At 44.8% G+C, this 27330-nt stretch overlaps 1 protein-coding gene across 1 annotated transcript in view; it reads left to right on the top strand.

The window, feature by feature from the left end:
* LOC119455407 (mRNA cap guanine-N7 methyltransferase) overlaps positions 1-22981 on the top strand; it is a 36490-nt gene extending 13509 nt beyond the window's left edge. Inside the window, exons 6-11 of the mRNA XM_037716811.2 lie at positions 6256-6423; positions 6891-7008; positions 11752-11874; positions 15085-15118; positions 18356-18465; positions 22860-22981. Of these exons, the coding sequence (XP_037572739.1) occupies positions 6256-6423; positions 6891-7008; positions 11752-11874; positions 15085-15118; positions 18356-18426 (514 nt within the window). The 3' untranslated portion in view covers positions 18427-18465; positions 22860-22981. The remainder of the gene's footprint in view (positions 1-6255; positions 6424-6890; positions 7009-11751; positions 11875-15084; positions 15119-18355; positions 18466-22859) is intronic.
* The last annotated feature ends 4349 nt before the right edge of the window (positions 22982-27330 follow it).

Raw genomic sequence — 27330 nt, 5'->3', positions numbered from 1 at the left:
TTATCTCTGAACTTAGGATACACCACGCTACCGGAAACGCCATGGTGGTGGCCGTAAAAAATGATAGCATCTCCTCCTCCATGCATGCCTTGAAGGTAGCAGACGATGTGTGTGCATTCACGTGATCGAGTGCTCGAAGATAAACAAGTCAAGTTGTGCCCACTGGTGAGCGGAAATACAATTTCAAATGACTTTGGGTGACCTTACAGAGATGGCAACACCTCTCAGCAACCAGTGGGGTCGAATACGCATGAAATATCAAACATAAGATCGGCGCCATACATGTACTGCAAGAACCCTCAAAGTGTTAAGACCTATGCAGTGCGTCTAAAACATTGTTATTCTTGTTAGTGATTTCGAAATTGAGGCATTTTCTTGGGGCGTACTAGTACACAATGCCTGAAAGGGATGAAAACATTACAAAAGCCAAGTGGGGAAACAGCTGTTACTTTGATGGCCCCTTTATAGCTGTTTCATTTTCGGCTTGTTCTATGTCCTCTTTGGCTTTTAGAGGGTCTGAAAACTAGCCAGAATGCCTCAGGCACCCATGGCATTGGAATCGACGAGCAGTGTTGAGTAGTTACTTTTAGGGGCGAAGCACCTTAGGGCCAAGCCTTGTCCCTCGTCGTCGTCCGTTGTCTGTAGCTCTGGTTTGCATGGAGACCGCTAGTGGCGCTGCAGTGCACAAGGGCTATATAAGCGCTGTATATACTGTACACATGCACAGTATGTACAAGTCATACTGTACATGTGTACACAGTCACATGTACAGTATGTACATGTGTACATACTGTATATATATATATATATATATACTCCCACACATATACGTGGGATTCACAGTTACCCGAATGATCCCCCGGTTACAGTGGCTAGAATGGGGAAGTGTGCTGAATGTGCCGGCTCGGGCGTGGCGGTGCTTTGGGAGGAAACTGCTGCTGACAGTGTGCTGCCACACTGCCAATCCGATTGAGCGCGCGTCGATGGTAGAATGTAGCTTGCTTTAGCCGATTTACTTCCGCTGACACCTTATTGAACGCAAAGCAAGAAAATTCCCAGTGGTAACTCGGTAGCAAACATTTTATTTTTGACGCGCTGTTTACGCAAACAACTAATTTTTGAAGAGTGGCTCACAATCCGTTTAAAACAAACCATTCTCTGTCATCGATGATGTTTTGCTGGACGACGCACGTGAGCTGGTGCTTTTTTCTCACAAGAAAAAAAAAATTGTTTAAATTGTTCACACACAATTGAAACAGAAAGTTTTCAGACTTAGGTTATTCTCTGCTTAGTGACGTGCCTGAGCTTCAGGTGCTTCTTCTTTTCACGGGAAGATGCTCTCTCTTTGTTGAGTGCCTTCCTGTGGCAGTGTAAATACGGTTGACCAAAAAAGAATTAACCTGGTTGGTAAGGCTGGGGCCACGCGGTGCACAGCCCAGTATGACATCGTTTTGTGCAGGCAGGAGACAAGCTCTTCCGAGCTGTCACTGTGCAACTCACATCGAAAAATGTGGTTTCAAGGCCATCTATACTATGAAACGGCGACGCAGAAGTCGGCACGAGCAAGCGTCGCTCGCGCCCTGCTGACTAGAGCCGCAGTAGCCGTTGGTGACTGCCGGCTCTTTTCTCAGCCGCCGAGGGTTGCGAGCCGGACATTGGCGGCCGCCGAAGTCGCTGCGCCGACATTGACCACAGGCATCTCCAAAGCCTGGGGTAGCTCGATTGTAGTCCGGGGCAGCAGCGCTGACGATGTGCAGGTGACAGCAAACCAGGAGTGACTCCGCTCACGCTGCGTACACTCAACGCACTCGACAAACACTAAAGTAGTGCAAGGGAGAGGAATTCGGCATACGCATCGCCCACGTGGTACGATGTTCAATTCGGCTAGCAAAATTTCGGGCGGCATAGCAGATGCTAAGTTCACGTGAACAAAGCTTACTTTCTTGAGTCGAACGAGAATTTGAATTCGTGCTAGGCGAACTAATGAGGGAAGCAATGTGCGACACCTCAACACCACGGTCCACCAGGTTGTGTCCCTCAACGTGCGACAGGCGGCTTTGTTAAGCCTTAGGCCTAATGCGTCGCTACTTTGACAACAACCGGCATCCAAAAAAAAAACAACACCCAAAATGGGCACAAGAACAGGCAGCCGCGAAGAGACGTTAGCTCTGTGAGGTGGTCCTACTCCGCTCGGTGCACACAGCATCCGAGTTGACGGCGCCCACCGTCCCAGACGGTGTCGGAGCGCCCGGTGCCAGGCCGCAATACCAGTCAGCCCGTAGCGGCACCCGTGGCCCGCGGCCACCCGGCTCCCTGAGCCTCGACTTCCGAAGTCAACGAGCTCGTCACTCGCTTCAGGCTTGCCAGCTCCGCGGGCGCTAGGCCTTCTCCCAGGATGCAGACCACGTTGCACACAGTGTACTTCAAAACACTCGGAAAAGGCTGCAGTTAAAAAGAAACACGCTACAGCAACCGTGTTCAAGAAAGCACACCGCCGACACTAGCGATCAAAATCCACGCGTGCTTCGGTTGAACATAACCGAGCAAACTGTTAAAATTATCTCCGATGCCCCAAGAGGTCACGTTGGGCAGAAGTGGGGTCTCACATTGCTCTTGGGAGCGACACGTGTCGCTTTATTGCAGCAGAACATTCACACGGTAATCATGGTCGTCCCCGGGAGCATTGCGGATTCAAAAGGACAGACTGGTGGGGTAGTCGCGCGACGGTCGCGCGAAGCGGGCCGGCGCACGCGCGAAGCGTGTTATGCCAAAGAGAGAGCCCTGCATTATTTCAACGCGCCGCAACCACCGCCGGTCACGTACAGGAGACATGCGGGGCCAAGCGGTTGCACAGCCCAGTATGACATCGTTTTTGTGCAGGCAGGAGACAAGCTCTTCCGAGCTGTCACTGTGCAACTCACATCGAAAAATGTGGTTTCAAGGCCATCTATACTAATGAGAAGAGCTTCTCCGAAGGGTAAATGAGGCCTCCATTGACGCAGAACTTGGTGAACATCGCCACCTGTTCGTTGGCTTCGCCGGCGCCAACAACGAGCTCGTCAAAGCATTACTTGCACACAGGCTGCAGGATTGTTTTGCGTGCAACATATCTTGTCACGCAGAAGATTAGCCACGTGTCGCTCATCTTTTCAGGGTAATCATGGTCGTCCCCGGGAGCATTGCGGATTCAAAAGGACAGACTGGTGGGGTAGTTGTTATGGCATTATTTTCACAGTAGCGCAGAAGCACACGGACAGCAAAAAAACAGACGGGGCACAGCGCTAACAACTGAGTGTTTGTCGCTTTAGGCGCCTGTGTGAGTTAAACTTGCTGGGTTGATTTGTTTGTGTGTCTTCCTTCTCCCTTCCTTTTGTGCGATGATATATATATCTGGTCTCGTGCAATAAACACTCAGTTGTTAGCACTATGTCCCGTCTGTTGCTTTCGCTGTCCGTGTGCTTCTGCGCGACTGTGTAAATAAAGCATTGTATGACTTCTTTATCATGTGAGAAGCTTCTTCAACCTTCCCACTATCCAGCAGTCCGTCCAGTTCATGGTTAACATCCTCAATGCTGAGGAGAAGTGTCAGATCGCCCCCTTCACAGTTGCCGCTGCTGGGAGCTTTGACCAAATCGTAGAAACTAAGGCAATTCATGGTGAGCACAAATTGGGCAGCAGTACGACACTAGCATTCAGGCACGAAACAATGTTTTCGCACCATGAGTACACATATAGACTTGCTGCAGCACAAAAAATGTCACAGTTTCGCTCTAAGGGTGAAGCAATAAATGTGATAGCAACACAGCAATGTCATACGAAGTAAGGTGAGCGGCTTTGGTAGCAATATGAATTGTAGTAAACATGAGCTGATTAAGTAAGCAGGTGTGCTGAGGCGTAAGTAGACCGACATGAAGAGAGACTCGATGACCACGAGAAGGCGTGTGTGAAACGGTGGTGTTGATGAGAAGCGCTTCCCGTGAGCAGCGCGTGCGAAGGGACACACCTGTAGTGCTGCACTGCCGACCCGGGCAGCATTGCATGTGTAGCGTGCGTTGAAAAATGTGGCCCGACTATTACTGAATGAACAAGCGTGGTGTGAGCGCGCACAAACAAACATGAATAGATCACACTGAATGACTGCAGACGACTGTCAAAACGCTGGCAGCAAGTGCATACGCCGCAGCGGGCGAAGGTACGTGCGGTCTATCGCTTCAACGGAAACTGAGCGGCGAATGCACAGTGCATAAAGGTCAGAGCCGTGTGGAGATAAGAGACGGTGCGGACGAGCGACGAGCGCAGTTGTTGGCAGAGTAGAAGTGCGCCTCCCCCCCCCCCCGCTCCCTCCGGCGCTGGCTTCCCGCTTCCTTGCTTGCGCGTGGGAGATTGAGTGTGTTCGCTCTCCGTGATAGCGCGCGTCCTCGCACGCTTCCGCTCGAGCATACGGCGCGCGGCGAAGATTTTATCTATAGGGAACCTCACGGCAACACCGACGGCAGAAATCCGGTTGAAGTGTCCATATAATTGCTATCGCAATAAAAGAAACGAGCGTAACTTCCCATAGATCAGGGCGGGCGACGTCACTGAAGCAGCATATAGCCGGTGTGACTCACACCGGGCGACGTGTCAACGACAGCGCGCGCCCCCTCGCGGCTCCCTACCGGCGGCTTCAATGCCCCGCAGGTGCTGCATGCCGCTCGTCACACTTCCCCATTCTAGCCACTGTACCCCGGTGCTTTGCCCACTCATCATGATTCACTTCATGGATATGCGGTGGTTTTTTTTTTTTTTTTTTTTTGATAATGCTTTAACCTCATAATTTCAAATTTTACATTTAACCTAAGCTAATCCAACCTAACTTACTCTAGCCTGATACCTGTTTCACATGGGTGAGCTTAATTGTCTAGGACCTCAAGTTTCTTAATTCCATTGCAACCTAAAGCTGGTTACATGCGCAATTTTGATGGAATGGAACACCATGATGATGATGATTGCTGCAATTTATGCAGGAAGTTTCTGTCCAGTGATAATACTGTAAAACAATGCAAATTAAATCGCTAGAAATGCCACTGAAACCATTATTAGGCATATTATATGTAAAATAACTTTAATTGAACTCGGAACTGTCTGATGTCTGAGTCGTTACACTCGGTCTTATGAGTGTGCATGCATGCATGTACGCGAGCCATGACTCCGAATATTAACGTGACAGCGTTAAGGGCCCTATGTCGCAGAAACTCCAGTGTCGGTGGCGGCGGCATCGTCCGTTGGAAAAAAATCATTCTGTATATGTTTAGGTATATGTGTAAAGCACGCCTTGCTATATGACATGCAGTATATGCGGGTTATAGTATTGCCTTACCATTTATTACTAAAGTTCTCATACCTTGTCTTACATTCTTGACAAAGTTATTCCTCGGAATTTTGAGAATGACAGCATGTTATGAAACAAAACACCGACAGCCCATGCCTTTTATGTTAAATATTCTCCGACTGAAATATTAAATCTGCAAAACAATAACAGGAACCATGATAATGATGTAATTATTTTGGTGCGGCTGTGCACTACCTCCGGGATTGGTCCACGCAAGAGGCCGCATTTCTACCAGAAAGCTCGCCTTCGTACATAGTGTTTGCCGCCAGCATTTCTCGGTAAACATTACGGTTACATAAGCTGCAGTTGCCGGGAAGCGTGAGAAGCAGTCAAGGATCTTTGAATGCTATCGTGTTTCACTCTTAAAGGCAAGGTTAAGCGTCTTCCTAGTTTTTGTGAGTGAAAGTACAGACTCTCCGTATTCAACAGCTGAATGAATGTTTCTTTTCTTTTAATGTTGTTTGTAGTTTACTGCTTCTATCATATGTTTTCCTATTTTTATTATTAACCAGGGGTCCTGTTGCAGTCTCTGACATTAGGACCTTCGACTGCAATCTACTGTCTGTTGAAAGACTAATGAACTAAAACTGATTATGGCAAAAGTGACGTTAAGCTTTAATGCCATTAAGTATGTATCTTTGGTATGGCCTACATGGCATTAAACTTTAAGTCATTAAGCAATTGATGTCATTTATTGTACCCCAGTGGCACAGGTATAACCTAACCTAAACCATGTCATATTTGTATTGATGTTACACTGGTCAGAAAGGGATGCTGGTGATTCAGTTCTAAACTCTCGTGTCATTGTAATTGTTACTAACTTGTTTTGAATCTTGCTATTTTGCTCACACTGTGATTCATTCATTCTCCCCCTCTTATTTCAGGCGGCGTGTGCGAGAAGCACCGGGTCTCAAGTTTGGAAACGATGTATTTCACATTGAGTTCCACGGATCCAAAGACGCGCTGCCCCTGTTTGGAGCGCAGTACGATTTTCACTTGGAAGGTGTGGTTGACTGCCCCGAGTTTCTCGTAAACTTTGACGTCCTCGAAGAGTAAGTGCGCTCTCATGTGATAGCCATGTGTGTATTTGGGTTGTCTGAGACTGTAATGCACGTCTGTTTGTTGGTTTGTTTTCACCTTTGGTAACATTTAACATGGTGAATTGCTTACATTACTACCGGAGAGGCCGTAAGGTAATGTTGAGGAATACGGAGAACCGTTGAAAAGTGGAGTCAGTAACTGAAATTGCAAAGTGGACGAAACTCGCACATGACTGACACCACAAAGAGATGAAATCTGGATGATAAAAAGAGCAGATTTTTCATCACAGATAGCTATATATGTAATAATATTTGCGTAGTGAAACTTTTACCCTGCGGCACTTTACATCAAAGAATCGCTAAAAGTTGTCATTGATGGAAATTTATGGCCTTCAACGTGGCCCTTGTTATTTGTACTGTTCAATGTACGGTATCCATGTTTAGCATGTTGTTATTGTCTTCTTATATTTTTCCACCAGGATGGCAAAGGAGTTTGGCCTGAAATTAGTATACAAGAAGCGCTTTGAAGATTTTTTTGACCAGTTCAAAGACGACCCCGAGGGGAAAATTCTTCTACGCAAGATGCAGGCCTTGGAGGTAGTTGACCCATTCTAATCTCTCTCTCTCTCTCTCTGGAGGAACTTAATTGATTGATTGATTTTACCATCCAAAGCCAACGCTACGGCCTTGAGAGATGTCATATTGCGTGGTTCTGTATTGGCTTTGATTAGCCCTGGTTTGTACCCAATGCTCAGTACATGTTCACGCTCACCAATTTGCCTTACACCAAAGACGCAGGAATGAAATGGGCAAATTTATACCATTTTATTAACTGCTTCACCAAAACTTCGCTTCACATAGATTCTGAGGTGTGCGTCGGATCTGCATAATTTTTTAATATAATTGTTGCATTTTCCGTGGAAGTAGTTGCACCTGATAATTACAGTGCTTAGTGCGACCACACGAGTGCGTGTGAAGTTAGTCAATGTGAAAGTGGCATTCTTGCCCGTTTGCTTGTCGAAGGTGACAAGCAAACAAAGCATTCGCTCCCCGCTGGTGGCATTATTCACGATGGCGTCGGGTGAGCCGCGGGGGCGAGGTGAACGTGAAAGCATGGCAGGCATAGTTTCATGCTGCCACTGTGAAGATATCGTCAACAGGGCTTGAAACCGTATCTTTCCTCGCGTACTCGAATTCAAACCTTTTTTTCTCTTTTTTTTTTTTTTTTCTTGTTCAAATTTTCTTTTTCTGACTGCCCAGTAATTCAGAAAGTGTTGCAGCCCCTACCGTGTAAGAAAAATCTACACGCGGCTGTACTTATTTGCATAAAAGGTCGAACTGCAATGTAATGAAATTTAAATATGATAAAGCTAGTTGTCGATTTTGCTGACTTCCTTATATCGAGGTTTAACTGTATATAGCACATGATTGGTAGAGGAATATAGTATTCTTGAGCCAACAAGGGTAGTTTATGACACTTTTTTTTTTACCTTTCTCGTTCGAGCTTCGAACCTGTAGCACCGTTGAACGTTTTTCGTGTCTCTACAAAGCAAAACGCTGTTTTTGTCTTATGATGGCTGTCTGTTGTGTGCTGGTCTGCCGCTCAACTCACCTCAGAGACTTGTAATAAACTTCAGCAACAAATGGCTGTTGAAGCATATGAAGCAAGGAGCATGCAGTATTTGTACAAACCTAAAATCAAATTGATTACTTTATTTATTTCAAAGGACAGTATGGAAATGGATGCCAGGCTTTCGTAACAGTGATGAGGCAATTGTTGCAACATGTAGTCATTAACATAGAAATACTTACGAATGTAGTGCAAAGGCATAACAAAAGTAGTACCAAAGGGTTTACAAAGTATAGTATTAATTGTACAATAATGAACACATGGAATGATTTTGTTAAAGCATTTAAGCAAGACTAACTAACATAAAATTGCAATATTTACACCAACAAATTAAGAATATTCAGAATAAATGTTGGTAATTGAAACACATAAAAATTGGCCAATAAAATTGGCCATGAACAAAGCGTTCTTGTAACTTACTTAATGTATATCAAAATACTTATTACCCGCCGCAGTGGCTTAGTCAGCTAAGGCGTTGCGCTGCTGAGCACGAGATCGCAGGATCGAATCCCAGCCGCGGCGGCCGCATTTCGATGGAGGCGAAATGCAAAAACACCCATGTGCTTGCGTTGTAGTGCACGTTTCTAGAACCCCAGGTGGTCAAAATTAATCCGGAGCCCTCCACTACGGCGTGCCTCATAATCAGAACTGGTTTTGGCACGTAAAACCCCAGAAAGAAGAAAATACTTATTAAATAGAAAAGGAACATGGTTTTCTAACATCTGAAATTTATAAGTTGTGTAGAAACGTGGGGGAAACTATGTACAGTATAGACCACTTATAACGTTTCGTAACCGCTTATAGTGCAGGACCGGATATAGTACGGTCTTTTCAGACTCCCGTTAATTTTCCCATAGCACTCCATGTATACACATACTGCTTACAGTGCAGCCGCGTGAGACGAAATACCGGTTATAATGTGGCTTCTGCAGGAAAATCTCGCCGACAAGGGTGGCAGTGAGCACGCTTCTCAACAAGGTGCGTGCTCCCGGCCGGCGTATGCATTATTCAATGCAATAAAACTCTCGTTAATTTGGACTTATTTGGCCTCACATCGGTTAATTCGGACTACTTTCGGAGCTCGCTGAAGCGAGGAGCGCCGCACATGTGCGACGCAAAAGAGCAAAAACGGCGCTAGCGTCCAACCGAAACGAAGTGGCGGAGTCCGCATCGCCCCAGCCATCAGTTGAAATCGTACGTGAATGACAGCAACGCCGGAGCGCTTCGAGCCTATTTGTGTCTCTAAAGCCTGTATTCTTGCGTGTACCGCCGCGCGTAACACCGCGTTGGCCGCGGGCCTTCCTTCGTAACTGCCTTCGTAACGATCGCGTCGATAGCGGCCGCTACAGTTTTCTCCGCAGCGGTTGCGGCGAACACGAGTTTCATTTTTACTCGGTACGTGCGTCTGCCGCGTGCCTAAAAAACTGTGCAGTCGCCATCGTTGATCGCATAGATAGCGACCGCAGTTTCGACGGCCAGTTGTTGCAGCGACTGGACGACTCGGTGCGTGCGTCGGGCACGTGCCTTCAGCACTGCAAAGTCGCCGTTCATAATCGCGTTGATAGCGGTCACGGTTCGTTTTGACTCGGTGCAAAGCTGTCGAGCTTGAATAGCACCGACTACATCATGATTATGTTTTCGCCAGCTCACTGACGAAAACGTAATCCCGATGTGTGTGCGATAATACAAAGCGTGTCTTACCCGCCGGGGTAGCTCAGTCAGCTAAGGCGTTGTGCTGCTGAGCTCGAGATCGCGGGATCGAATCCCGGCCGCGGCGGCCGCATTTCGATGGAGGCGAAATGCAAAAACGCCCGTGTGCTTGCGTTGTAGTGCACGTTAAAGAACCCCAGGTGGTCAAAATTAATCCGGAGCCCTCCACTACGGCGTGCCTCATAATCAGAACTGGTTTTGGCACGTAAAACCCCAGAAAGAAGACAAAGCGTGTCTACATGCTTGGTCTACATGTTTTGCATACGTGCAAGGCTTGAAAATCGTCGTTTTGGTTATAGTGCGGTACCGCTCATAGTGCAGATATTCGCGACTCCGGCGACTTACGTTATAAGCGGTCTACACTGTACAAACATTTATAGTGTTAACACATTTGCTGTGGAATTGTAATGATGGGATCGCAGTTACAAATTTTCTAAGACACTAGATGAGAAGTGTAAAGAATCTAAAATGGTGCTTTTTATTGTGACGATTTATTTGTGGCTGCCTTCATGCAAGTGAACAAGCTAAATAAGCTCCATACTGTGGTTACAGAGTTGCAGCTGTATGAAAGCAAAAAAAATGGGGGATGTGGGGGGGGGGGGGGGGGGGTGGAGACAACATTTTTGCAACTGTGCTAGTACTTCAATACACTTTTTTGATAGCAATTACAGTGGAATCTCGATGATACAATCACGGCTAATACGAATTTCCGGATGATACAAATTTTTCTGAGGTCCCGGCCAAGCCCCGTTACTTTTCAACGTGCTAGAAAACGGTTGTTACGAATCTATTTTCGACTCGCATCGGTTGATACGAATAAACTCCGCCCCACCGATGGCCGCGAAAGAGAAGTGCACGCAGTCACGCGCGTTTTTCCTTTTTCTTTTGGTGTGGAGGCGCGGATGCAGCGCCGGACACTGCGGAAGCCGCGACTGGGCACGAAGAGTTTGAAGCGGTGGCGCTTTTGTTGCTTTTGTGCTTTTCTTTTTGTCTCTTCGCTCGCTCGCTGCGGCGGACGCACTTCCCCACGTGCGGCCGCTGCAGCAAGCGAAGGTTCGTGCGGTCTATCGCTTCAACGGAAACTGAGTGGCGTAAGCACAGCGCATACAAAGGTCAGAGCCGTGTGGAGATCGCTTTCGAGATACGGTGCGTGCGACAACACCGACAGCCGGCACAGGCGCAAAGTACAAGAACGCATTTGTTGGCAGAGTACAGGAGCCCCCCCCACTCCCTCCCTCCCGCGCTACCTTCCCGCTTTCCTCCTTTCGCGTGGGGAGATTGCGTTGCCAGTTATCCTTGCGCTTGATTGCAAGATACGCATTTGGTTCCGCAGCACAGTGTCGCCCCCCCCCCCTCCCCCTCCCATACGCAACGGAAGTCGCGTTTGCTCTGCGCTGTGCGTTCGCTGTCCGTGAAGGCGCGCGTCTCCCGCGCGCTTTCACTCGCACATACGGCGCGCGGTGACGACTCGTGCTTCACATCTCATGCTCCTCTTCCGCATCGCCCTCGTTGACCTCCTCTCCCATCGGTGGGCGCACCTCGTGCTCGCTACCGCCCTTGTCAGCGAGATTTTCCCGCGGAAGCCGCAATTTTGTCTCATGCGGCTGCACTGTAAGCGGTATGCGTATACATGGAGTTCTATGGGAGGGTAAACGGGAGTCGGAAAATGCCGCGTTGTAGCCAGTTCTGCACTTTAAACGGTTACGTTATAAGTGGTTAACTGTAAATGCTTTTTACGTACGTGTGCCTGAGTGAGTTCACCTCTCGGCTCTTTAATTTAGATAGTTTTAACTGTGTTTCGATGATACGAATTTCGGCTAATACGAATTTTTTTCGCGACCCCGTGAGATTCGTATTATCGAGATTCCACTGTATATGGACCTTTATGGGAGGACACATGGAGTTCCTTGCCCCTGGCCTTGCCATCATCTTCTGACAATCAGATCTAAAAATCTGCTTTTGACAAATCACGTCTGTAATTTACCTGGTAAACATTCCAGGCTTACCCACCATTTGGTGACCAGACAACCCAAGGAAAAGATCCAGATGACTACAAGCATGCTGCTGAGCAGCTCGAAAAGATCAAGGCCCAGGAACCGGAATCTCGAAGAAGGCCACAAGTTGTGAGTACATTGAAGCAACTCTACAACAAACGCCTCGATAACGAAATGACCTGTATAGCGAAGGATTACCTAGTTAGGTCCCGGCCAAATTCCTATCTTTTCTATGTATTGCCGCATCGGCCGCGCCGCCGACGCACGCACAGAGTCAAAACTAAACTACCGTTTGCTGCAACTGCGGACAAAACCACGGTTGCTATCGACGCGATCATTGATGGTAACTACGCAGTTGTGAAGGCATGCGGCCGACGTGTGTACCGAGTCAAAACGAAACTACTGTTTGTCGCAACTGCTGCAGCCGAAACCGCGGCTGCTATCGACGCGATTATGGATAGCGACCACGTAGTCATGAAGGCATGCGGCCAATACGGTACTATGCACGGCGGTAAATGCAAGAATAAAGGCAAGTAGTTACGAAGCATTCTGGCATTGCTATTATTCACGTGTGATTTCCACTGATGACTACGGCGATGCAGACTCCACTGCTTCGTCTCAGGAGACGCTCGCGTTGTTTTTGTTTTTTTGTGTCGCACATTTGCGGTGCTCTGGCACTTGCCAAGCTCTGAGAGTTGTCCGAATTAGCCGATGTGTGGCCAAATACGTCAGAATTATCGAGAATTTCATTGCATTAATTAATGCATACACCTGCCAGGACCAGAGGAAAAGTCCGAATTATCCGATTTTCTGAATTAACGAAGGTTGAATTAATGAGGTTTTATTGTACAACAAGTTTATCTGTACAACAAAGAAATTTAGCCGTCCCCAATGATTTAATTGTTCCTTTATAACGAACGCAATGTAGCGGTGCCCACACACCTCTCCGCAAATGCCACTGAGCTGCGCTCTGCAGTAACGCTAATGGCAGCGTCAGCATTTCATTTTAAGAGTGTGCCGATGTCGTGCTACAATGCTCCAAGAAACTCTCAACTCGTACGCTGCCTGGTGCGACGGCTGATGAATATGTTGCCGTTGTTGACGATGTGATGATGTTATTGTAACTGATGAGCGATGACGTCTTCAAGGTGATCTATAGAACGGAAAGGACGGGAATGTCAACAAAGGCGACAGTGATGGATAGCCTGTAAACAAATTAAGAATTTTGACAGCAAGGGAGGCGATAGCAGCATTCGATAATCTGCAGGTTTACCTTGCACAAACAGTGTGTAAGCTAAAGGTAGTGTGCACAAAAAATTACTGAGTTATTTCAGTAAGTTTCTTGAACACATGGTAAATTAAGATTATCTCTTGTTGGACATGCTTAGAATGCTCTGTTGTGAGCACTGCAGTGTGCAATCTTTACAATGAAGTGACCTGTATAACAAAGAAATTTGGAGGTCCCAAGCGCTTCGATATAAAGGCGTTATGAAGTGCCGTGTGTTTCATTTCTTGAGAGCTTTTTCCACTAACTTCTCGCTAACTTCTTTGTGCATATTTTCTCCCAATATGCATGTGCAGTGCCTGACTTGCGCAACTTCGGTCGCTTATTTGCAAACTTTGGTTGCTTGTTGCAACGTATACGTTTATCGCCTTTGTAGTAACATGCGAGAGCAAATTTCTCTCTGCTAAATTTAGGTGTCCAGCGTGTATAAACACAACTGAAGGTGCAGGAAAATTGCAGAATGGCACTGTGTCAAATGGCGGAACATAATACATGGCAGTACAATATGGGATTTAGGTCATGACTACAGAAATGCGATGTAGCGAGCAGGAAAGCACACCAGCGAGGAACATATCAAAGGGGTAGCACTGTATAGTGATAAGCAGACTGCACAACTAGAAATTGTCATTGTGCTTTCACTTTTGCAGCGGTGGTGCACTAGATTTTTGAAGTTGTAGAAATTCTGTGGCACCTTTCTCTCACATGAAAAGATGACACGGCATATCTGGGCGGCTGCTTTGGTGCGCTCCGGCAGCACTCCAATGCTCATGTAAAATAGCAACTAAGCATTACTGCTAGCATTAGTGAGCTCCAATGATGATATGGAACCAGGATCATCACTTCCATACCCGCTTATTATCGTAATGCAGCTTTAAAGCTGTTTTTTACCACCTTCGTAGCACAAATAGAGCGCTCTAAAACGATCTCTCAAATATGCCATTAACAAGTATGATGGTTGGGAAACATTTTAATTGGATACCGGAATTTGGTCTCGAAATGTCTGATCCAGCTTTATTGACATAATCGTGACATCATTACATTGCAAGATTTGCCGACATAGTCGGTATGGTGGTTTTGTTCATAAAAAAAACTAAACAAGAGTACTGCACTGGCTTTGCTTGCGTAAGGACAGCCATAGCGATCATAGGAATGGAGAGCCTGAGTATCATAACACATCCATCTCCTCAGTACCAAAACCTAGACTAGTTCGTAGAAGCAAATGTTATGGGAAATTATTTTCGGCTTTCTGATGCTTACCAGTGTTTTGTTTTGGATGGTTTGTACAGTCAACCACAAAAATTTATGGACTACGGGATCTCAGAAAATGTTCAATTCCCAAGCAGCCTGTAGCAGTAGCCAGTAAAACTGTATACGACATTGTTGTTAGCATATTCTAGTCAAGGCCCGAAATGCAAATACCAGGCTGTGTTGTGAGGCTGCGGAGATATTCAGCTTTTTCTCAGATTTCATAGTCCGTAATATTGTGTGGTTGACTGTACTTTCATTAAAAAAAAAAGTTGGAAATATCATGTTAGCACTTTTTTAAAAGTGCTGATATGTAGTATGTTTGAGAGCACTGTGATTGGGGCATGCAAGTCAGCAATCACATGTTTCTTTTAACCTTAATTATTATTTGCATATTCAGGAATGTAAATATTGCTGAACTAGTCCTTGTTCAAAGTTTTGCCCTAAATTCAATATGCACAAAGTTCGTTAACTAATGTGGCTAGTTGCCTTATAGAGTTGCCAACAGCGTTTTAATCACTTCCTTTAATCACGCCAGCACATTAATTAAGGTTATCTGGGACACACTGTAAAGCAAAAGGATGCCCTATGCTACTCTACATTTTTCTCTCTCCGCAGCTATTTCTGTATCTTAGTGAACCTTGTAAAAAAATGACAGCTGATGTAAAGCCATCTTGCGAAAAGCAAGAAGAGATACAAACAAAACATTCATGCACAGCTTGTTATAGTCCTCCACTTAGAAAGCACTTAGAAACATTTTTTAAGCTTCTTGCTTTAAAGTGCGTCTTTCTTTTCCCTTACTTTTTCAGGGCACGTTGTCTCAAGCAGAATGGGAAGCTCTGAGTATGTTGACATTTTTGTCTCTTATCTATAGCATAGGAACAAATATGGCAGTTATCTCTATCCCTCTACCCTTTTGGGCCAATGAGCCATCCTTAGTAAATAAAGCTTGATCATATCAGGCACATAAAATAATGCTTAATGCATGACACATGCTACATGTACCTACCATTCACTTCTAGGACGACCCATTATGTGCTAGATGTTGAATCTTTTAATCACCCTACAGTAGCCTCTCAATAAGTTGAACTCAGTTGAGGCACACTTATACATACTCCAAGTAAATATTGGAATACTCGATTGGTTTCACCGTTTTACATGGTTGTCAGACTGTTCGTGTTTTGTATGCGGTATAACGGCCAATTAAGTGTGTGGCAGTTTTGGTTGCAGTTATACTTAACTGCAGTTCACAAAAAAAAAAAGCATTTCATTTAAGCAAAATTTGTTAACATTATGCCTATTGGGCGGCCAACTGAATTTGTTAGCCCTTGTTATGTTTATCTGGCATTTTTGTTTAAGCAAGTTTCGTTTATCCAGAGTCCACTGTAATTAGGGTGCCCTTCCAGTTCACTGTTGTTGCACTGTTCACACAATCTATGCTGACTTGTCTAGAGATTCATTTGCTGTACTTGTCGGGAGTTCATTATGCCACCCAGGATTCTGTATCAGCGATGTGTGCTGCAGGGAGATTGGATGCAAAACAAGTTTTTTGGCATACTTGACAAATTCTAAAATTGTTAAAATTGTTTTTTCTTTTTATATAAGACAAGCATATATGAACATGCATTTTTAATAGGCAGAATTGATTGGCACCTGAAAAGGATATACCTCGTGATAACAATGCTTTGGCCTCAAAAAAACTGAAAACACAACCTTACTTACACCTTTGCTCCGAGCCCATCTGAATTTATCATAACTACCTACCAAGGGTGGCTTTGTGGCTATGCCGTTTTACTGCTGAGTACGAGTTCACAGTTTCAATTCCCAGTCACTGCCACATTACGATATGTTTGGAACGTAGAAACAATAGCGCACTTAAATTTAGGTGCACATTAATGAAGTCCAGGCAATCGAAATTAATTCACTACAACATACTAGCTCATAGCCGGCACCCCACAATTTAATTTATTTATTTACCATAACTTTCTGCAACACTCTTTGGGATGCTGCTGCATCTCAGCAATACAGTTACAGTGAAAGCTCGATGATACGAATCTCACGGGGTCACGAAAAATATTAGTATTAGCCGAAATTCGTATCATCGAAACACAATTAAAACTACAGTCGAATCTCGATAATTCGAACTCGAAGGGGCCCGAAAATTGTTCGAATTAAAAGGACGTATTTTTGAAGTATTCGTGCACCATAGCACGATGCACGAACGGTGCGAGTCGTGAAATATTGCGGCGCGCAAGTGCATAGCAAGCGCGGGCCACGAAACTGCCCACGCAGGCTAATGGTCGCTTCCCGATAACGGCAGGAAACGAAGCTTCAGGGAGCGGGCGGCGCCGGAACACGGGTGCGCGCGGAGACCGTCGAAGGTGAGGGAGGAGGGCGGCAGGGAAGCGGATTTGGCCGCGTCAACTCCGCCGCTTCAGTGGCTCCCCTCGCCCTCCCTCTCAACTCCCTCGTAGCTCTCTCACCTTCGACTCCGTGCGCGCCCGCCGCCGTGCTGGCGCCAGCTTATTTTAGCCGCTCCCTGAAGTTTCGTTTTCTGCCGTTATCGGGAAGCGAGCGTTTGCGGGCGTGAGCAGTTTCGTTGGCCCGACTGCGCCTCCGCCGCTGCTTCCCTCTGCGCTGCTGCCGCAGCGTGCAAGGTCAACATGTGACTAGAAAATAGAGGAGAAGGGTTCACTGCCATTTTATCCGCGTGGTTGAAACGTCGGCACTAGTGTGTGCTAGAATACGGTTGTCTAGAACACTCTAGTCGGCACGTACGCGCTTGTTCCGGCTCGATGCAGAAACGGCTACCTTGCAATTTGAGAGAGGGTGAAATTTCCGCCGCGGGTTCTTTTTTATTTTTTTTTCCCCGTTCCTTCGCGCGCGGCATTGAGGGGGCTCTCCTGAGCTTTTGCTCTATGGCGGTGTCGGAGCAATGCCGGTCGGAGGCGCCGCCGCGTGATTTGGCGCGCTGCTAAGAGCATTGTTGGTGCGCGGTATGTTCGAAATAAGCGTGTTCGAATTAACGAGATTCGACTGTAGCTAAATTAAGAGGTGAACTCACTCAGGCACATGTACGTAAAAAGCATTTATTTCTTGAAGAAAAAGTCTCTAATGTCCTTCTATCTCGGTAGACATAGCTTGCTGCGACTAGGTAAAATGGCGCAAACACAAAGAACGCGGCCCGAAGCATAGCAGCCACTCCGTCCGATGGGCGGCCGCCGAAAAGGAGGAAAAGTACAAAAGCGCCACTGCTTCAAACTCTTCGCGCCCAATCGCGGAGTCCGCGCTGTCCGGCGCCGCGTCCCTGCCTCCGCACCAAAAGATAACGGGAGAAAGCGCGTGACTGCGCGCTGTTCTCTTTCGCGGCCATCAGTGGGGCGGCGTCTATTCGTATCAACCGACGCAGGCCGAAAATCGATTCGTAACAACCGTTCTCTAGCACGTTGCAAAGTAATGGGGCTCGGCCGGGACCACAGAAAAATTCGTATCATCCGGAAATTCGTATTAGCCGTGATCGTATCATCGAGCTTTTACTGTACTCAGTAATACAGGAATGCAAGTTGTCACATGGGACAAGCTAACGAACCCGACATACTGTGTAATTCTTGGGTAAGGGCTGTACTATTTTTTTCCTAAAATGTGGGTCCAAAGTTTGAGTGCTGACCATATGAAGGCCTACTGAAAGTACAGGCCTGCACTGATGGTACTGCTTTAACGCACCTGTTGTAGTTGACTTTGCTGGCACTAGGGCATAATGCTGTGGGTGACTGGCACTAGCTGTAACCTGTCGTCATCCTTGGCCTCTCGTCTGCTCGTGCATTTTCTGTGCCTGTTTATGCTGCTCTTTCAGCGCAGAAATGATGTACTAGAAATAAACATCAATTGACACAATGAAAGGATTCAAAGGAGAGACAAATGAGAAAATATGCCACCAGGAGTGTAACGATGACACCAACGTTACGTGTCACTGGGGCATCTAGGCTCACTGTAACGCATTTTTAGTTCTGCTCTGAATGTACATTCTTAAGAGTGTTCTTGCAAATTGACAACTTCTTTTCTTTTCTCCCTCGTTTGCAGGTATTTATGTTGTCTTTGCATTTCAAAAAGACCCAAATTCTAGAAAGCGAAGCATTACTTCTGACGATTGAGTCCACGTCCCTCATCATCATCACCACAAGTGCAGCAAAGTATGGATTCATTCTCTTTGTGTTTGCCACTGTTCAAACAGCAGCATGACACGTGTGTTCTCAGTTTAGCCTGAAATATACGGGACAATACTAAAGCTCACAGTACTGCTTCCTCCTCTCGTTCTCTCTCTTTAAAGCAAATTGATGCCCACATTAAAGCAGTACCAACATGAAAATTTTGTCCTGCTTTTCTTTCTTCTCTCTCTCTCTTATTTAATTTTTTTAAAGCGAGGGGGGGTGGGGGTTGCTGCTCACTCCTTAATTAAGGCGTGAGGTCTTAGTTTCTCAAAAAAGCAATTTATCATTAACATGTATCATCACACAGCCAGCCTGAAACCTTCCGTCATCCTACAGTCTGTGGTTCTTCAAATTCGACCTGACATGAGCCTGGTCTCCTTGTTATCACTTCTCTGATAATACCAAGTGTCTCCCCTCTTATCGCATCAGTTGCCCAATGTTGTTCGGTGCCCTTGTTTACGTGGCCCGTTTCCACTACATTGAGCTGTAGTTTTTGGTACCACATGATTACAACCACCAATTCCCATCACTCAGCCTGTTTCACATTCAAAGCAGCACCAGATTTGGCAAGCATTTTGAATTGGTACCATTAAATGACGATTTAAATAATTATTTGTGATGCACACGAGGAATCGAGTCTTCATATTATAATTACAGAGCTGAGTGCTGTTCATTGGAGAAAATTAAGACAAAATCTAAAAAATTTGTGTCGGTGCAGCTTCGAGGGAAAATTACTACCTCAGGTCCCGATGAATAGGGCAACCCATGTCATCTCATGTTTACCTGCTTTAATTTCTTGTGTCTGTAACCCACTGTAATCCCAGTAGGCACTGTGGCTATACGTTAAATCAAAATAAATAAATGAGTCGTGGGGCTTGATTTTGGGTAGTCACAATCATATGAAACAACAGACAATGAAGTAGGGAAAAGCATAGGAGTGGTTAATTGTTACGTTGCACGTGTAATGCAGAGGATGTGTGTTCAGTCCCCACCTGCGGCAAGTTATCTTTTCGTCCCTTTCCCTTTGCCTCATTATTTCTACATTCCAATTAAGAGATGACACTACCCCTATGCTTTCTCGAGCTTCATTGTCATTTTGCGTGGTTGTGACTACTTCAGGTACAATGTCACATGTCCATGAAAAAAAGAAAGGTATTAGTTGATAAGCAAGCTGTGCACTAATTTGTTTGATGTCGCTAAAATAAAAGCCACATACTACTGACCGATGAAAGCAAAATCTTGATTTTGTTATTCTTTTGCATAAAAAAAGTGTTTAAGTTCACAGGACTCGGGCATTTGAAATATATGTTTCACATTCTCTAAAACTTCTTACAAGAGGAGGAGTTGCATCTCTTAGATAATTTGTTGTGGAAAAGATTGACACTTGTCAAGTTTGACATGAGTACCTGTGAATGCACATCTTGTCGAAAGCTGAGGTAGAGATAATGAAGTTAACCAAATATTAAATAAATGAAGACTAACACTAATAAAATTAAACTTGGTACTAGTATAATAAATTAGTATAGCAAGGCTTGCGATAAAGGATACTGTTGGTCACTTCAAGCCTTCATTTTCCTATGAACTTCTGATTTAAATGGTTCCATTACTAACCAACATATGCTAAAATATCGGGCAGAAACTTGGAGGTTAACAAAGAAGCTCGAAAACAAGTTAATGACCGCACAAAGAGCGATGGAATGAAAAATGTTGGGCCTAACGTTAAGAGACAGAAAGAGAGCAGTGTGGATCAGAGAACAAACGGGGATAGCCGATATTCTAGTTGACATTAAGCGGAAGAAATGGAGCTGGGCAGGCCATGTAATACGTAGGATGGATAACCGGTGGACCGTTAGAGTTACAGAATGGATACCAAGAGAAGGGAAGCGCAGTCGAGGACGGCAGAAAACTAGGTGGGGTGATGAAGTTAGGAAATTTGCAGGCGCAAGTTGGAATAGACTAGCGCAAGACAGGGGCAATTGGAGATCGCAGGGAGAGGCCTTCGTCCTGCAGTGGACATAAATATAGGCTGATGATGATGATTACTAACCAACTAAATGATTTTGGAGTAACATAACTGATTAAGGCAACAGGTTTATTCACTTTAACGAACTTAAATTAACTTTATCGACGCACTAAACTAGCCTTGTGAACTGTTTTTTTGTGTCTCAATCTGGCATTTATTTGGTGCACAAGGGCTGGTTATTACTCGAGAAAATGAACACCACAGTTTTTCTTTCTCTATTTTGCGCCTTAACCCACACTGTCTATATGTTAGTATGACATGTCAGATTTCAAATTGTTTTCGCACATTGGGGCCATTTTTTCTTTTTTAGTATTAAGAGGTTTGCAAAACTCTCTAGGGCCGGGATTTTGTAACGATGCCTTATGAGCTATTCTATACTAGTCTTATCATCGACTGCTCACGGCCGGCTGATCCCATTGATAACGCGAGCGGACCGTCGCTCTAACCACTGACAAAGTTCGATAAGCACGAAAAGGCATTATTACCGGAAAGGCATCGCTACAAAATACCGGCCTAGGTTGAGCCTTTGCTTCCTTTAGGATGCAATATAACCACCCTTGTTTATCACGAGGAACTGGCATAAGAATTTCACGCCCACCTTTTTGTTTTCGCAATCATCACAGTGGCTTAGCAGCTATGTGACGTTCTGCTGTTGAGAACAAGGTTGAAGGTTCAATCCCCGGCTGCAGCAGCCACATTCTGATGGGAGTGAAATGGCAAAAATGTTCATGTACCGTGGTTTGGGTGCACGTTAAAGGGACACTAAATCAAAACAATAAATCAACTTAGACTGATAAAGTATTCTTAGAAAACTATGCTGTCATTAATTACACTGCAATCGGTCAATTATTAGAAGAGGAAATGAAGCTCAAAGTTTATTTTTTTTAATTTCGCGCGGAAACCCCAACGTCAGCACTTCAGTGTGACGTCACGACTTCTGACGTAATTTTTCGCATTTGGGCCGCGTTGGCTCAGTAAACGTTCGCGAAACTTGCCATATTCAGTCTTTGGCTCCTTTAGAACACAATGTAGTCAATCTTCACTGCTAAAGAATTAACTGGGACCCAGGAGACGCTGTCAAAATCCATGACGTCGCAGTGAGCTGGTGCGGCAACTTCAAGGTGGCGTTGCCACTCGCCTTCTGTGTTTTTCGTTTCTTTCTGGCTTGCAAAGCGGCTTCTCGCGGTAAGAGTGGTGTTTTCGGTATCGTGGAAGGGTAATCTACTGATACAGAAGAAATCATTTTTCTCTTTAGTGTCCCTTTAAAGAACCCTGGGTGGTCAAAATTAATCCTCAAACCCTCATTACAGCGTCCTTCGTAGAGCTGCACACCACAGCACTCGCGGTGTTCAGCTCCGTCTCTGTGTGCTTCACACTCTTACATTTAGCCCACAATGCAGCTTCAAAACATTGAATCCTGCTCTTTATTATAATTTTTTTTTCCTTTAGCAAGACTCCATTGCCAGCAGTGCTGGCATTTCTGTATTCCATCCATGCAATTTACCAATCCAGCTTAACATTCCTCTTTGATGTCCCTTGAGCAGTTGTTTTATGAGGATTCAGCGTTGGTATTTACCTATTACAATACTGCTGTGCTTATAAACACAGCACCACGGAATTTTTTTGTTTCGGGTTTGTGCAATCTTGTGTTACAAAGGTTCTGTGGTTACTCCTGTTGACTGAGTCCTGTGCTAAAATTTACAATGTGGTCATAACACAAGACAACGGCGCAATTTTACAGTGACACCATTAAACGCTAGAGTTAACTCCTATAAGTATTCTTATTTCCCTAGAACGATTACAGATTGGAATAATCTTACTAATGATGCAGTATCACAAACGACACTGCAAATGTTTGAAAGCTATCTGTAATTTCTTAACATCGTTTATACCTACCACATTATATCATTGTGTTGCAATTGTGTCTCATGTTCTTGCATTTCTTTTCCTGGATCTTGACTTATGATTTATTTATGATTACTTTTGGAATTACGTTGGCTGTTTCCGACGGATCTTTACTTGTATATTGTATGCCCACCCTGCTAAGGTCTTGTATAAGATCGCAGTATCAATAAATTTTTTTTTTAAATAATTAAAAAAATGTATCCTTTAAAGGCAACAGATTTTGTCAAAATAGATTAATGAATGATGGCAGAAATCACTGATCTTCCTAAATATACTTGTATGACAGGGCTATAGAAGAGTTTTATTCTTAATATATTTTGTGATTATTAATTAAGCTGTAGGGCTTTTTCACGTGCCTATGCTGCCCCAAGACAGCTCAGTTTTCCTTTTCTTTTTTTTCTTTTTTTCTCTTTTTAAAGCTTGTTGTGTCTCTTTTGTCTATTTACAGCTCAGTGGGCCTTGATGTGAAAGATTTCTGCGTTCCCAACCGTTCTGGATGGTTTTTAGTGCGAGACATCCAGCGTGATGCAAGGTTCACTAGACAGCAAAATAAAGATGTTTTTGCTGCAAGCACATTCTCTTTTATAAGTGTGGCGGTTTGGACGAGTTGGTACATCTTGACTTCATATATGTAGCATAGTATAATAAAAGAGGGAGAGCCTTTTCGTTCCTTATTTACTGTGCGTTACATATATAAAATCTCTTTCATAGTTCCTTTCTCTTTAGATTGTTTCCTGAAGAGTTTAACAAGTTATGGGCACAGAATAATAGAAATGATATTGACACCACACTTCTGCATCACATTCTGGTGCATTGTTTGCTAGAAAGCACATATGTGAATGTGTGCTTACTATGCCCCACATGGGCTTCAGTATGCATTTAAATTTCGTTTTATTTTGGTAATTACATTATGGCATCATCTGGATCTGTGTCCAAGGGCTAGTTGGGATCTATTGAAGAATGGCAGCTTAAATAAAGAACGCAGACATATCATTAACAGTGAAAACAACACAACAGTAGAATTGCAGTATAAAATACCAACAGTACAGTCTCAATATAATTTAAATAAGAAGGAAAGGATATCTAGGAATACATATTTCGTGCAGTAATCAAAGCAATGAGGTCATGCTGGTATGAGCACAGAATAATGAAAGTGTTAAAATTCTCTTAAATTTTACTATGGGTATTCTGTGAGCTGTGTTTCTGGGACATACTTCAGGAAGCAGACTTGTACAAAGATATTCAAAAATGCATTTAAGACACTCAGAATCATGCAAAAAAGTGCTCTTAGAAGTACTTGCATAAAGTACTGAATAGAGGGAACAGTACTTTGCCACTCGGAAAGTGCTTCCAAAACACGATACAAAACACAGACAAGTACTGCAGAGAAGCTTTATTGTCTTGCAAATACAGCTGTTGCTCACTTGCAACGAGCATTTTAAATTTGGAAGTAAAAAAGTATTTAAGTTGGAGTACTACATGTAGTTATTTGCCCTTCCAAATATTTTCAGAATACTAAGTCACCCTGGGAAATGTTTAAGGTGCAGTAACTTGAGTAGAGTCTTGAGTCACGTAGGTATTTGTCTGGACAAGGCAAAGGGTACTCAGGGAAATGGAGACTTGTGGTCAACACTGCATGAACCGGGGAAGCCTTCTGGAAGCTAGTCTGTAATTTGTTTTTGTAGTGAGTTATGGGATTAGGTAAAGGAGCGAGATTTGTGGTTGTGTGTTCTGCCATTAATCCTTGCTGTTCACTGGTGTTTGTTTCAAGCAGAACTCTGGTGAGTAGTATTTTCAGGTGGTGCTTTCTTGGGCTTTGTTCCCCTTGTTCCAGGCTGAAGCTTCCCTTGTTCACTCAGTGTTGATAATCTTCGTCCAGCACAGACATACTGCTGAGACCACATAGCACCAGCGTCTGCTAACTTGGGTTAGTTGGTGCATATGTCAAGAAACAGTATTTTTGAACGGGATAAGAGCAGGTGACAGACACAAATGCTGGCGCGCTCCTTTGATAAGGAGCAGTATTCTTCGATTTCACGGCTGGTGCCCTCCGATTTGCACACACAAAGCGGTGCTGCATCGTGCGTGAGGTGCTCACGTGTCATCTCTGCCTTTCACAGGTAATTAAAGCGTCAGCAGTAAAAACATAGTTGGGTTGCTTGCAATCTGCACTGTAATTTTAAGAGTGAAACTGAAGAAGGAATGCTGCAGGAGGTCAGCAGCACTTAAGAACCACAGATCTGCTGTGGTAGCTATGGCATTCTGCTAGTAACCGCTAATTCATGGGTTTGATAACCAGCACGGCAACCCTGTTATGAGGATAAAATAGCAACGTGCTCGTGAGCCGAACTTTGGGTGCACCTAGAGAACATCGGGGCTCTTAATTTAAGAGCCCTGCACTACAGTGTCTCCATAGCCATTGCGTGGCTTCGAGTTAGTAAAATTCATCTATCAATTATCAAATCAATGAGAAGATGTCGTGGAGGGACTTCAGTGTCCACACGAGCTTCTGTGTGTCAGCCATGGGGCTACGGCTAGCTATTTGGAGAGGAGCCATAGTTTGTGATTTCACTAGACAACAAAGCACTCTCCATGGAATTGTTTCATTCAGCAGAATTATGGCCATCTTATAGGCCATGTTATAGGGTAACATTGCATGGTTGACATATAGTCTTTTTATTAGTTTTAGTCTTTTATATTAGATTCATTCGTTTTGCATTAGTCTGTTCAGTTTTAGTCAATCTTTTATTGTATTTTGGCAAGTGCTTGTAATATTTAACATTTCTTGGGGGGCGTGTAAGAGAGGTGGATGAACTCCGCGTCCTGGGATTATGGATCCAACAAACGGCCGGAGTAGCGCACACGCTCTGCCTCCTCAAAGGTACTACACAAAACGTTTGCCAAGATGATCCGTAGGGTTACGTGAACCCGCGAGGGCTTCTCGGAAGAAGAAACGATCCGACTGGTACACGCCTTTGTCATCAGTAGGATAACATATGTACTCCCCTTCCAAAGCATTAACAAGCAGGAGCTCAAACAGCTTGAAGTGATCATTCGGCGGGCATTTAAAGCTGCTCTAGGGCTCCCAGAAAATACCAGTACAGAACGTTTCGACAAATTAGGAATCCACAATACCTTCGAGGAATATGCGACGGCCACACTCATCGCGCAAAAGGAACGGCAGTGCGCATCAATGCAGGGTCGGGCCATATTAACCAAACTGGGCTTTGCCCTCCGCCCCCAGTTCAGTGCAGAAGAGACAGTGCAGATGACCCAGGAAGTCAGGCAGCACATAATGGTATCCCCAATTCCGAAGAATATGAGTCCGAGATATCATGCAGGGTGCCGGAAGGCCCGAGCGAGAACCTTGCACCAAAGATTTAGAGGACAACCGGACGTGTACTACACAGACGCGAGTCAAACGGACAGGGACAAGTATACGGTGGTAGCCACGAACCAAAATCGTGTGATAGCAGCATCAGTCAGGGCAAAATCTGCCAGCACAGCAGAAGCCGCAGCGTTTACACTTGCAATTAGGGACGCGGAGAACAGGGACGTATCTGCTGCCATATACTCACGGACTCACAAACCGCCTGTCGCCTGTATCTCTCCGGTACGGCGCCGCGCTTAGTACTAAATATTCTAGGGAGTCAAATTACCGGATTCCACAACCTCACTTGGTGCCCCGCACACGAGGGCATGGAGGGCAACACAAGTGCGGACCGGCTAGCTCGCGTACTAAGCATCCGAGTTGCGGACCGACCCAGTGACGAGCCTCCCTCTACACCGCGCGACATCCTCGAACACCAAAGACAGGAGTGGAGGCAATATGGACGCCCTCACCCTAACTTAAACAGTCAACAGGCGAGGAATTGGCGCCGACTTCAAACACACACATACCCAAACCTACATACACTTAGCCGTATTCACCAAGCACGATACACTGACGAATGCCCGTGGTGCGGGGACACCCCAACGTTACCGCACATTACGTGGATATGCCCAAACAGACCGACAAATATAAACTCCACGCTACTAAAAACACGAGAGTTTAACAGGCAGTGGGAGGCGTGGCTTGCGGACGAGGACCAGGACAGCCAACTGGCTCTCCTGGACCAAGCCCAGCGAACCGCTCGTGCCAGTGGAGCCCTGGACTAGGGGCCCCAACCACGGGACCTCAAATTTCATTTTATTCATTAAAGTTTCTCTCTCTCTCTCTTGTTGGTATAGGAAAAATGAATGTTTTTTTATGGCATTAATTTGGCCACGTGTATCTGAATTTGTCAAAGGGGTAGATTGTATCCCTTTAAGGCATTTTATACAATTGGGACACTACACTGCCCAAATTGCTAATCTAACTATAAGAGTCAACTGAGGAGTTCATTTTTATCAACATATATTACTAATAGAATAAATTATTATTATTATTACACCACGAGTACTACAACTGCCATTCAGCTCAGTATATATGGTATTTATATGCAATTAGCATTTTAAATATTCACATAATGAAAGTAATAAATATCTGAGGTGTGTGTGCTGGGTACTTGTACTCTTTAAGGCACAACAATTGATTGCTGGATTAGAACCGCTTTGTTCGATCACCACTGTCCTGAACACTGCAAAAGTCAACATCATAAAATATATTTCTTTCATTCATGCAACTGCTGAACAGTTATCTTTCAAGCTATTCATTTCTATAATGTATTTTGGCCCTATAATAGTTAAACTAATAAAGATCTAAGAATATGCTGTAGTCTGCTGGGATGCTGTAGTCTGCTGAGAATATGCTGTAGTCTGCTGCTTTCTCACAGTGAAATCCGTCAGAAAAATGCTAAAGTACGACTTTACCATTCGGCGTCCGATTCGCCGTCGAATTGTAATTTGAATGTACGAGAAAACCTAATTCTGCTACAAGG

Source organism: Dermacentor silvarum, chromosome 6 (genome assembly GCF_013339745.2).
Source record: "Dermacentor silvarum isolate Dsil-2018 chromosome 6, BIME_Dsil_1.4, whole genome shotgun sequence".
NCBI lineage: Eukaryota > Metazoa > Arthropoda > Arachnida > Ixodida > Ixodidae > Dermacentor > Dermacentor silvarum.
Note: the sequence above shows the minus strand (reverse complement) of the source record. Positions and strands in the feature narration are given on the sequence as shown.